Here is a 12,163-nt window from a genome sequence, read left to right as displayed (position 1 = left end):
GGGTTATGGTGGGAGGATCTCGGGGGAACAGGAGCTTCAGCCCTTCCTGAGCCCCCACATATTAACATTGGGTGGTATCCCAAAGCCTGACGGGGATAGGCAGCCTGACCCTGTTCCTCTCTCTACCACCCTCTGTGCAGTTAATTCTTTTATATATACTTCATAGGACAGAACAGAATAGGCTTAAATTTGGATGAGACATTAGGTAACGATTTCTAATTTTAAGGACCAGTAACTCTGGGATAAGTGGTTTAGAGAGCACATGAAATTGCCATCATTGCAGGTCTTAAAAGCACGTACAGTACGGTCCTAAGTCAAGTATCTGCCAGAGCTGGTGAAAGCAAGCTTGATTTTGCCTTAGAGCAAAGGACGGACTGGAAGAGCTGCAGAAGGTCCTGCTAACTCTGCTTTCAGTCATTCTAACTTAAAATAAAATGGCAGCCAAAGAGAATGTGTGTGAAAACAATGTGAGCCTGGCCTTGTCTGAATAACTGTCACTGCTTTCTTTCATTCCTGATAAAATGCGAAACGGAGTTTGATTTTTTAAAGCTTTTGCTAAACAAGGGCTGGGGTCCTTGGGACATTGCTGGCAGCGCTGGTGGATTGGTGAGGCTTCCTGCAGAGCTGTGCTGGTGGGAAGAGGAGCAGGCAGTGCGGCACAGAGCTGGCTCAGTTCTCAGCTGGCACTGTTGATTTTCTCTTTTCTATTTGAAAAGTGAAATCTGGAAGTAAATTTTTAAAAACCTGTCAACTCGCTCATGGGAAATGCAAAGCGCTGTTTGTTCTAGGAGGGCGGTTAGCTCACTTCCACTCTCCATCATGTGCCTAATAGCTTTTCCAGCTAAACAGGATATCATTTATGTTTCAAGCATGGCATTGTTTAGGTTGTCAGCCTGAATGAAGAAGTATAATTTTCGCTGGGCTGAAATAATGTCTTCTGCACTGTCACCATTACATTCGCTCTTCTCCAACGTATCAATGCTGACATTCTGTCACAGAAGTGTGTGCTGATGTTTTCTGCAGGGAGAGGACACGTTCAAAGGCAAATCTGATAGGAAATTGCCCTGCACTTCTGATTCACATCCTGAGGATTTCAGGTGATGGGAATGCTCCCACAGCTCTGGCTGGGAGAGGAGCTGCTGGTGTGCACTGCGTTACCATTCCGATGGTGCCAGTGCTCTCTGCTCACTACCCAGGAAAGCAACAATCTGAAAAGTCCTTTCATACCTAAGTCATTCTCAATTATTCCTAAATTGGTTATTTTGAGCCATGCGTACACCAGAAAATGCAAAACGTCTGCTCTGTTTTAAGCTGATGAAAGATCTAAAAGTTTATCTATCCACAAAAGCAATTATTTGGTGTCAGATCTCAGCGGGTTGCTAATAATGGGTTAGACAATGCTGTTGTGGGTAAAGCAAACAAAAAATGATAGTAAAACCTCCAGAAAGCCTTACTGCTGTTTAGACCACCGCAAACCCCCACTCTACAACTCAGCCAAGGACAGCTGCCCAAAGCTGCCTTCTACCTCAATGCATTTACAGCACACTGATAGCCATCAGATAAATAAATACTACACAGGGTGACAGCTGAGGGTCAGTAAGCTTGTTTAAGTTTTCTTCTGGCAGTTTATAAGTCTACATACAGTAATCATTGGCATCATAGGTACATTTACGCTCGGAATGTAAAAAAAAAAACTCTTTCTAAATTTAGAAGGTGGTTATTATTATGAGGACACTGTAAGAAATGTGGGAAAGGAACTGAGATTAGAAGTCAAAATACCAGGAAGATAATTACCCATTGCATAATACTCTGTGCTTTTAACTATCAGAAAGTATTCCACGTGTAATGGCACTCGGATGGTGTTAAATCACATGTATCACTGAGCGTTTCAAGGATGCCCAACAGAACTACGCTCACTATATTATTTCATTCCTGGATTGTTCCCATAACAGAAGAAATTCAAGGATAAATCTTAATGTTTCTTTTTCTCTCTTGTCTGATAAATGACAGCAGTATTTCACTAACCATTCTCACACTGAACCTGACCGAGAAAACTCTTGGAATGGAATGCAAGAGTAGTGAGAATGGGACGAAAGGTGTTTGGAATCATTGATCATGGTCAGGCTGAGTCCCACTAACTGTGCTGAACACTCTGGATTTAGACTTTGTAACAAAACTGGAAGCTATTTTCTTAGGTTTTCACCAACAAAATATCACTGAAGTCAATGACCCATATACTGGTGAATAATATCAGATTGACAGATATTGAAACCAAGCACCTGTGCTCACGACCGAAGAAATACAGCACAAGCAGTGCCTTCTGCATCATTCCTCCCCATTTCCAGATACTTGGTAGCTCAGAAATCAATGTCTGAAGAAATGGGGAGAAAATGTTCTCTCTGTTGAAGGAGGGATTCAGATGTAGCACATGGAAATGATTCATTTCAGACAGAACAGAACTGGAAATGGCCCTGGATTTGCTGATAATTTGCTCTAAACATGGATGACTGTCTCTGACAGCAGAGCTCATCTGGGTGTGTATTCACTCCTTCCCACTAAATACTTGCCTTCCTGAAAATGGATTGAAGAAGTCACACTGCCTGTGAAATAACTATTGGATACAAACTTCATTGACCTCAGCTGTGAGGCTCTTTGTCCTCTCAACTTGCCGTTATGTGGCATGCTATTGACAATTTCTATTTGAAGAGAAGATACTAAAAGTTCAGTTCAGAAATAAAGCAATTGCACACTCCCTTTCCTGCCAGACTGCTGTTCCTATAGCAAGTGCTCCTTTCCCAACACAAAGGTGATGCTCAAAACGAGAGGATGAGGAGTTAAGGTCATGAAAGTATTGCATTGCTCTTCAGTCAGATAGACACGATTCTCTGTGAAAGCAACAGCAAAACACGATGGAAGAAAACTATATTTCAGATAACTCTGGTTACAGCTGCAGATTTTGGCTTCATTGCTGGAGCTGCTGATAGAGGAGAAAAAATCCTCCTTCACCTTTATGTCAACAGCAGGCAAACTAGAAGAAAGTTTGAGAGTTGCAGACCTGGAGGGAATAAATTTAGATGGAGCTGGGCACTGCTAAGGATGGACAAGTGGCTGGCAGTCAGGCTCATCTGGAGCAGAGCTCTCAATCTGAGATACACCTTTTTAAGAAAGGATGCCACAACAGTCTACCAAAACTGAAGACTGGCTCCACATACCAGGACAGACAAGCTGTTCTATATCTCTCTATCGTTAACACCTCAAGAACATAAACATCAGTCTGCTCCTTGGATAGGCAGCAAGATACGTCAGCCAGCGATAAACAGATGGCAACGCTGCTGGGAGAGACCAATAAAGCAAGGGTCAAAAATGCATTTGAGACAGAAATAAAAAATTAAGTCAATTACATAGTTCTGTGCCACAGTGATACAAATAGAACAGAAGAAGAGGTTGGCTGATGGAGCCGTAGTCTACTCTCTATCATTCCTGAATTCCTACTGCTCCAGCTACAAAGCAGTTTGACATATTTGGGTAAATAGCAATCAACTCTGCACGACCAGTGCATGCTGAAATAATGAAAATGTGCTGCACGGGATAATTACAACGTTAGCAAATCAATTTATTTAAAAGGAGTTAAGATTTTGGCTGTGTTCTCCGTATTTCGGGATGGTGCAGAGCAAATGGTTCTGAAAGAGATTTTTCTGAGTGGGTGACACTACACAGCACATGGTAATGACTTTAAGTCAGCAGTCACACTGCATTAAAACAGAAAATTTGCATTAAAAAGTACAGCTGAATGATACACTCTTGAGTGCTTTATTCGCACAATTTTGCAGCACAGAGTTCAGAAGGAGCAATCCTGTTCTGTGAAGCATGGTACTTCAAACAGTGCTCGGAATTACCCCAATTGCTTTTCTCTTTACACCAAGACAGAGCTCTAACGTAACACCTTGGAGTTGTTTACTCTTTGCAATAACAATGCCATTCTTTTCCTTTCTATGTGGATATTCAAATCTGAAAGCCATTGGAATCTGAGCTAAGAATGCAGTGTGTTTCCCCCTGCCTGATTTGCACCCATGAAACCAATGAAAGCACGTAGAAATTCATGAAATAAACACTGAAATTCTCCCATCATAGACTGTGTATTTAATGCTTACTGACCACCCTTCCATTTTCCTGGATTTCCTTCAGTCCAAAGAACATTATTTTGTGTGTGTTTCAAAATAATATTTTGCACCTCCTAACAATCAACTAAGAAACATCTCACACTCTATAAAAAGAACCCGGCCCCAGCAAAATCCCACAGTACTATCAGCTCTGTAGGAAGAACTGTGAGAAAGAAAAGAGCTTCTGTCTGCCATATTCCATCAGGAAGGCAGTAAGTTGGGGAAAATACAATCTTTCAACAGAAAGGGAAGCCAAGCAGAATTTCTTACTGCTGTGAAGTTGGTGAGAAATAAGTACTGTGCCCTGATAGAGAGAGGGCAGGAAAATGTGCTCCCAGGTAGGGCAGGCTCACACAGTGTGAAGCACCAGCCTGAGCACATAGTTCATATAGTATATATAATCAATATAGGTTCACATATTTAATTCAGGTCCAGCAGTAAGCAGGATTTTAAGCCCTTGCTCCTTTCTGGGGGTTCCTTTCCTGTACAAAATGAAAGAGCAGATTCAACTGAATCGCAGACCCCATGCTGTCAGCCCATATCTGATAGATCTGAGAGCCCTGGCACTGCCCAAGGTTGGGATCTATGCTGCCAACCAACCAACTCCTTGTGCAAATCAAGACAAGAAGCTTCTTTCAGCTCAATCCCAGCTTGAGCTAAACACCTGATGTTTCACTCAGATGCTGCCCTTGAGAGCTCACAACACTTGTGGATAGCAATTAGTTCCTAATGTTTGCTGATACTCTGCTTCACCTACACAGGAAACGTAAACATTTTATATAAGTATCTGACACTAAGCTGTCACAATCTGCTTTAGTTGCTGAACTCTATATTAAATATAATGCACAGTACTATGCTGGTGTAGGTGGACAACATAATCAGACATCTTCAAAGGCACCTAAATCTGTGAGCAACCTACGTACTGTGCCTGTATAAAGGGACATATTATGGTTGATCGTGACAAGAACTCCTCTTCTAAAAGCACTTGCAAAAACATAATTGGAATCTTTAACCCCCACATCCCTTCTATATCAGTGACTCCTTCTTCCACCTGGCCATAGCACGGGTTTGTTTTCCACAGCATCTGCACGGCATAGCTCTGCTTGCTATGGGATTACGAGAATAGAAATTAGAGGATTTTTTTTTCTCTAAATGAAACAAGCTCAATTTGCATGTGTGTGTAGCTAAAGATAAAGGGCAATAAGACTGCTTTACTGATTTGAGCAGATGATGTTCTCCACTCCGATGTCACTGCTGAAGAACAGTCTGGATGAGAAAATACTCCAGCTACTGATCTTCATCTTCAAGACATAAAACTCAGCCCTTTGACATCCTTTCCTATTTTGTTATTTAGAAATAAGCCTTTTTAATTTCTGGAGATTCAATCCAATAGGTCCCATTCCATGTCCCGTAGTTTACAGTAAAGTTAATCAGAGGTTTGTCACAGAGCAGTTTCAGATTTGACTGTTGACTCATCCAAAGATAAGAAAACCCACCATACTAACACGTGTGATTGAGACAGCACCATGAAAAGTGATTTTTCTCCCAACAGACTTGAATCGTCAGCTGTACCATTCAAAGCCTCTAAATACAACGACTATTGCAAGATAGTAGTAGGCTTCTGCGCTGGAGCTATCTGTAAGCCTGCTCAAACAGCAGCGTAAATCATGGCTTTGTTGTCAACTAGACAGTTTCAAGGGACAAACATAAACCTTCATGTAAGTGGCAGCAGGATTACGGATATTGCCTTTTGGAAAGTCACTGCATTTCAGTGATGGAAACACCAATCAGAGCACAGACAGGCACGGGCTGGCTCTAAGGCTTTTTTAAACAAATACTATCTATAATTTGAGATATTTTTTTATCTGCCATTAGGGTATACTGTAGAGTTTTATGTTAAATCAATATATTCTGTGCTTACCTGTACGATTCAGAAAACTATGTCAGGTTTTCATTTTATTTCCTTTCCAGAATATTTTGAAAAATATGAGTAAAGATTTGCTGGGCACTTTCTGAATCCTTCTGATACAGTAAGTATAATACAATACTTATTTGCCAGGTACCTCCCAGAAAAAGACACAATTTCTGCTAGAATCTTTAAAGAAACCCTCTTTCTCTTTTTTCCTCCTCCCTCCCTGCTCCACTAGCTGAGAAGCCAATAAAAAAATTCTCCACCTCCTACACAGTTCAGAAGAAGATCTGTGTGCATTTATCCTAGGCACGTTTGGAGACCCAGAAGGGGATGAAGGTAGTTAACGTGCAATGGGAATCTTCACTTCAGGCACTAACCTGTACCTCTGTGCTGACCTTGCTGATATGCTGCAAGCTAAATACTAGACAATTTTTTGTTCAAATTAAGTCCAGCTTGAGAAGAAGAGATGGTTAAAGAAATGTCTCAAGTATACTTGCATCCATCTAATCAGACGTTGTGTGCAGCTACAAATGGTACAGAACTGAGATCAATCGTTGATAATGAAACAACAAATGAAAAATGGACTGAAGACTCCTTTCCAGGATTAGAAATACTGTGCACAATTTATGTTACATATGCTGTGATCATTTCAGTGGGTCTCCTTGGAAATGCTATACTCATCAAAGTCTTTTTCAAGATTAAATCAATGCAGACGGTTCCAAACATCTTCATCACCAGCTTGGCATTTGGAGACCTGCTGCTTTTATTAACTTGTGTGCCTGTAGATGCAACAAGGTACATTGTGGATACCTGGATCTTCGGAAGAATTGGGTGCAAGCTGCTGTCTTTCATCCAGTTAACATCAGTTGGAGTATCAGTGTTCACACTGACTGTTCTCAGTGCTGACAGGTGGGTCTGATGCATCTGATTTGCCTCAGGTGTGAGGTTAGGAATGAATAAAAGAGCAGAGATGACTGTTTTGCTCAGTATTAAATGCACATTGTGACTCTCCCATTTAACTTAAAAATGTGTTAGAAAAATTGGAGCAGTTCTTTTTAATGGAGTGAAGTGAGAAAAAGTCCGTAAGTCTTCCGACCTTTTATTAGCTTGAAGTACAGTATGATTTCTTTTTCTCTGTTGCACAGAAAAAGTAAATTGTTTAAGGCAGGGAAAAGACAGTTTATTGGTGCTATCTAGTGGTGCTCTAAAGTAGTCAATGAAGATGAAAAACTGAGCTGAAAATAACGGAGTGGAAATCCTTTGTCTTACTGTCTGCACTCAGTGAGGCTCTATAGTCTTACAGCTGAAAGGTCTGACATATGGCACAGAAAGCCAAAAGGAAACTCAGAACAGACTGTGAGACAAACTACTCTCCTGACTCTCCTGATTTAATGGCTACAGCAACGCTATAGTAATTTTCAGCTTGGTGAGTGCTTAGCGTGAGATAACACGCCACAACACAAGTGTTTTCTCTGCTTTGTGCTCACAGCTTTTATACTTCTTCCTTTATATACTTTAGCACAGGTGTCTTGAAATTAAATTCAGGTTACAAATGAAGCACTGTTGGTAGGGATCAGTGCTCCCATCTGACTTGTGTCAGGAGATGCTGAATAATCTGTTCAAAGTGCACCTCCTTTCTGAATGAACGATACTATGATGAGATTTCAGTTCAATGAGCATGAGCTGATTATTTTATCAGTTAGTATTAAGTATTTAGTATTTTAGTATTAGCAAAGAAAAGATTCTCATTTTGCATGCCAGCAGTAGAGGATTGTATGTAACAGCAAGTAGCTCACATGTGCAGACATTAAATCCCAAGCAATGCTACAGCTACTGTGTTCTGACAACAAAATCAGCCAACATAACACTGGCTGTATTGGGACAGACTAAGGGTCATGTGGGCCAATACTCAGAGTCCAGCAGTGGTAATACAAGGACAAGAAAAGACAGGGAGAATAAGAACATGGTGATGATACAGCACTGCACCAATTCCCTAAGCCTTCAGATAACCTCCAGAGCAGATGTAGTTTCTGTCTGCTTTGTAACTAACCTCAATGGATGTCTCTTCTTCACCCTTGCTCAGTGTCTTCTTGAACTTGTTTAGCAATGACTTGCACTGACCCTTTCATTCTCTCTTTTTGTTTTTGTTTTGTTTTGTTTTTAATGTGGCTTCATTTGATAGCCCCAACTCTTGTTCTGAAAGACTCAACAACTCATATCAGTCCTCTCCAGGCCATCCATTTTATGTTCCATCCTTAGTATGTTCTTCTGAGATAAGGTGTGCAGAACAGCACATGGTATTCACGAGTTGCCTGAACCAGAGATACAGGGAATTGCACAATATCTCTTTTTTTCTTGCTGTTGCTTTCCTAACAGTTCCTAACATTTAGATGAATATCAAGCTGATGTTTTCATTGAACTATCTATCACAGTTCCAAGGTCTTAGTCCTGCCAGAAGTCAGCTTGGCATCCATCACCAGGGCCCTCACTTCCACATTTGATTCTTCATAGTAGCTGTTGTGAAAGTATTCCACACAATGTTTTCACAGGATAACTATATGGTAAACTTACTTAGTTCAGAACATGAATCCTGTACATGATCAGGTTCCAGTACGCTAGAAGACCTTAAGGTCAATAAAAATTGTATTTATATGATAAATGACAGTCCAGCATGCAGTTTTCTATTTAAACTTGTCTAGAGGAGAAAGAGAAAACCAGCGTCAGCTTGTGCAAAATGGTACAACTACGCTGTCTTGTCCTCTAGATTTTTTTTCATATCTCCTTTCATGCCATCTGGTGGCCCCCTGGAATGCCCCTTTCTGTCTTCTGTCTTCTCTTTCTCTTTTCTGTCTTCCTTTCCACACCGATTTTCACACTTCCATAGATTCACCCAAAGTTTCTCAAATGTGTGACTCAGTCCACATGTAGCTGAATCACAGGCCATGTATCAACAGCAGCATTAGCTCATATTTTATAAATGTGAATGAACACCTGAGCATTACTTTGAGTAAGATCACTACACTCACTGAAGTCTTATGAACACTGAGGAGAACAATAGCATACATGCTTGGTTTCAAGTATTTATAAACCAGTTCTCAAACTAATTCCCTCATCTAACTTTTGGTGCAGTGACATGAAAATAGGAGAGATTATCATGAAAATAGGAGAGATGATTCCTTTTACTGATTCTAATCTAACCAGTAGAAGGTACCTTTACTTAGGAAGGCTTTGATGACGAGTTCTGCCAGCCAACCCATTAAAATAATACATTCGAAATCAACCTTCGCATTTCCATCTGAATTATACAGAGCTACTATCTGTTCCATTTCCAAGACGATTCTTACAACTTCAGCCAAAACAGAGATGCTGTTACCTGCAGTGAGTGTGCATGATCGGAGCTGGCACTACTACTGTACTCTGACAATGGCGTTGGTTGCTTCTAGGTACAGAGCCATTGTTAAGCCCCTGGAGCTGCAGACCTCGGACGCGCTCCTGAAGACCTGCTGTAAAGCTGGCTGTGTGTGGATTGTCTCCATGGTATTTGCTATCCCCGAGGCTGTTTTTTCAGATTTGTATTCTTTCAGCAATCCTGAGAAAAATGTAACTTTTGAGGCATGTGCTCCCTATCCTGTATCTGAGAAGATACTGCAGGAAGTGCACTCACTGGTTTGCTTCCTCGTGTTCTACATTGTGCCACTGGCTGTTATTTCTGTCTATTATTTTCTTATCGCCAGAACTTTATACAAAAGTACATTCAACATGCCAGCAGAAGAACACGGTCATGCCCGTAAGCAGGTAAGTTATGATCAAGCACTAAAGTGTCAATTTTTCCAGAATCTAACATGCTGATTGAACTCTTCATTCCTGAGTGCAAAGCCTTTTCCTGATAGCATGCACAAACAGATGAGTAAAATTCTCCATAAACCCATATTAGCAATTCAAATTCAGCTGTGTGCTTACGCACATGCTTATGACTCATAAACTCAATTGTGAGTGTATGTGGTTTCCTAAAGAGAGATAGAGTTTGCTTTGCTTTATTATGATCCTATAAAACTCAGGAGTTAACGATGTTGAATTCTAAACTGTAGGACCTCATCCTTGTTACCTGACACGTCAAGCATTGTGCTTTCAAACCCTACACTAGATGAGATTCCCATGTGCCTTATAACGGAAAGGGAATGTGCTCCACACTGGAAAGACTTCCTTTAAAAATAATAAAATATATTTATTTTCTTTTTTTCTTCTTCTTTTTCTTCCTTTTCTTTCCCTTTTTTTTCTCTGCTGTTTTGCTTTTTCTGGTCACTAATGCATTTAAACTCCTCTGAAAATCAGCACCAACTACGTAACTGTAATTAATTGCCATTAATACCAGATATGCATTATTTTCTTGTAGATTGAATCCCGCAAGAGAGTTGCAAAAACAGTGCTGGTGCTTGTTGCTTTGTTTGCCTTTTGCTGGTTGCCCAACCACATCCTCTACTTATACCGCTCTTTTACATACCATGCTTCTGTAGATGCTTCTACCTTTCATCTGATAGTTACTATTTTTTCCCGTGCCTTGGCCTTCAGCAATTCCTGTGTCAATCCTTTTGCTCTTTATTGGCTGAGTAAAAGTTTCCGCCAACATTTTAAGAAGCAAGTCTCGTGCTGCAAGGCCCAGCTTCGCACAAAGCCTCCCAGCGCTCCCCACAGCAATTCACCCCCCAGAGCTCTGTCAGTCACAGGCAGCACACACGGATCAGAGATCAGCATTACGCTGCTGACAGATTACAGCATCACAAAAGAAGAGGAAAGTGTTTAGTTTGTTTGTGAGGAAGGACAGAAAACGAGCGTTTGCAGTCAAGTCACTACTGCCTGCGTCACAGAAGGAGGTGACATGTCTTGCTCTGCCTCTGAAAGGATTTTCATCAGGAGTTCCTAAGTTTTTTAGAATACACAACAAAGAAAGCAAAGCGCGTGTGAGAAGAAGCTAAAGCAGCTGAAATATTCAGTGTAAGCTCAGAGGAATTGCTCACGTGCCCAAGCATGAACACGCACCTGTGGCTAAGGTTCGTGTGCTGGACGGGAGACAGCAAAGTTGTTGTGAGAACTGGCCATGGGGATTGCTTTGTTCTCCGTGATTTGTTCTTTCACTTGTGACTGGAAGCTCCCTTCTGTCAAGCACCTGCATCTAAAGCATGCAAGCAAAACCATGCATATTCATCAAACCATCAGCTTGGCAGATGTTTGGCTTATTTCCTTTCTTGTCCCAAATATTGAAAATTGATACATGCATTGGGAAATAAGCTAAGATGAGAGAAAGGTAAAGCTTGTAGCATGGTGTGATAAAAAAGAAAAAGCATCACTGCCAGATCCACACTGCCCTTTGCTCCACCAGTGACTCTGAAATTCTGGGTAGGAGCTGACTGCAGTGAAAGGGATGCTCTCTCTACATCCTAAAGAACCAGCAGGTCATTTCTGTTCTGGTCAGCGATAATCATCTTTACCACATTTGTAAAATTCCTTTTGATCTATGGATCAACACATCAACAAGAGCTTTGTCCTTCACTGCTATAGTGATTTTACATCAAGAGTTGCAGTTTGGATTCACAGTGCACTTCCAAAGCAAACTGCTCAGACATCCCCACCTGCCTTACTTTGCTCTGTCTCCCAGAACAGCCTTGAGTGCACAACCTGGATTTCTTTTGGAGGAAACTGTTCAGACATGGGACCAGACTGGAGCTGACAGCCCCCAAAAGCGTAGTGCATGAGTGCCAGGATAACCATTTCTCTCCACAGACCCTCCCCTACTGCAGTGTATTGCTTGGTCAAGTGGTCATTTCTAAATCACCTGCACATTTTTAAGCATGCTGGGAGGGCTGGATTTTTCCATTGCACTAGCTTTTATGAGATTAGCTTTCTCATTTCACATTCACTCATTCTGATAACACAAGTCAATGATAGCCTATCACGGGCAGCTTCTATATCCCTAAAAAGCTCAGCAGCTTGTCAGGAAATAACAGGAAGCAAATCTTCTGACCCCACCTTACAAAAGTGTTGAATGACACTTGTTTTTATTAAGCTGTGTACCCTGAACCGAAATTTTGTTCTG

The 12,163-nt window shown here is 41.2% G+C and overlaps 1 protein-coding gene across 1 annotated transcript; it reads left to right on the top strand.

Moving 5' to 3' along the window:
- The first annotated feature begins 6,374 nt into the window (after window positions 1-6,374).
- Window positions 6,375-12,086, top strand: BRS3 (bombesin receptor subtype 3). The gene is made up of 3 exons (XM_031593911.2): window positions 6,375-6,981; window positions 9,516-9,867; window positions 10,466-12,086. The coding sequence occupies exons 1-3, from the start codon at window positions 6,539-6,541 to the stop codon at window positions 10,871-10,873; spliced, it is 1,203 nt and encodes a 400-aa protein (XP_031449771.1). The 5' UTR covers window positions 6,375-6,538; the 3' UTR covers window positions 10,874-12,086.
- The last annotated feature ends 77 nt before the right edge of the window (window positions 12,087-12,163 follow it).

Source organism: Phasianus colchicus, chromosome 14, assembly GCF_987193195.1.
Source record: "Phasianus colchicus chromosome 14, bPhaCol1.hap1.1, whole genome shotgun sequence".
NCBI classification, from domain to species: domain Eukaryota; kingdom Metazoa; phylum Chordata; class Aves; order Galliformes; family Phasianidae; genus Phasianus; species Phasianus colchicus.
This window is presented reverse-complemented; position numbering and strand designations above follow the sequence as displayed.

Bases quoted from the DNA above. Each gene is read 5' to 3' on its own strand.
- BRS3 (XM_031593911.2), top strand. From the start codon at position 6,539: ATGGTTAAAGAAATGTCTCAAGTATACTTGCATCCATCTAATCAGACG. The intron at 6,982-9,515 runs GTGGGTCTGATG...GGTTGCTTCTAG, and splicing joins ACTGTTCTCAGTGCTGACAG to GTACAGAGCCATTGTTAAGC. The intron at 9,868-10,465 runs GTAAGTTATGAT...ATTTTCTTGTAG, and splicing joins ACGGTCATGCCCGTAAGCAG to ATTGAATCCCGCAAGAGAGT.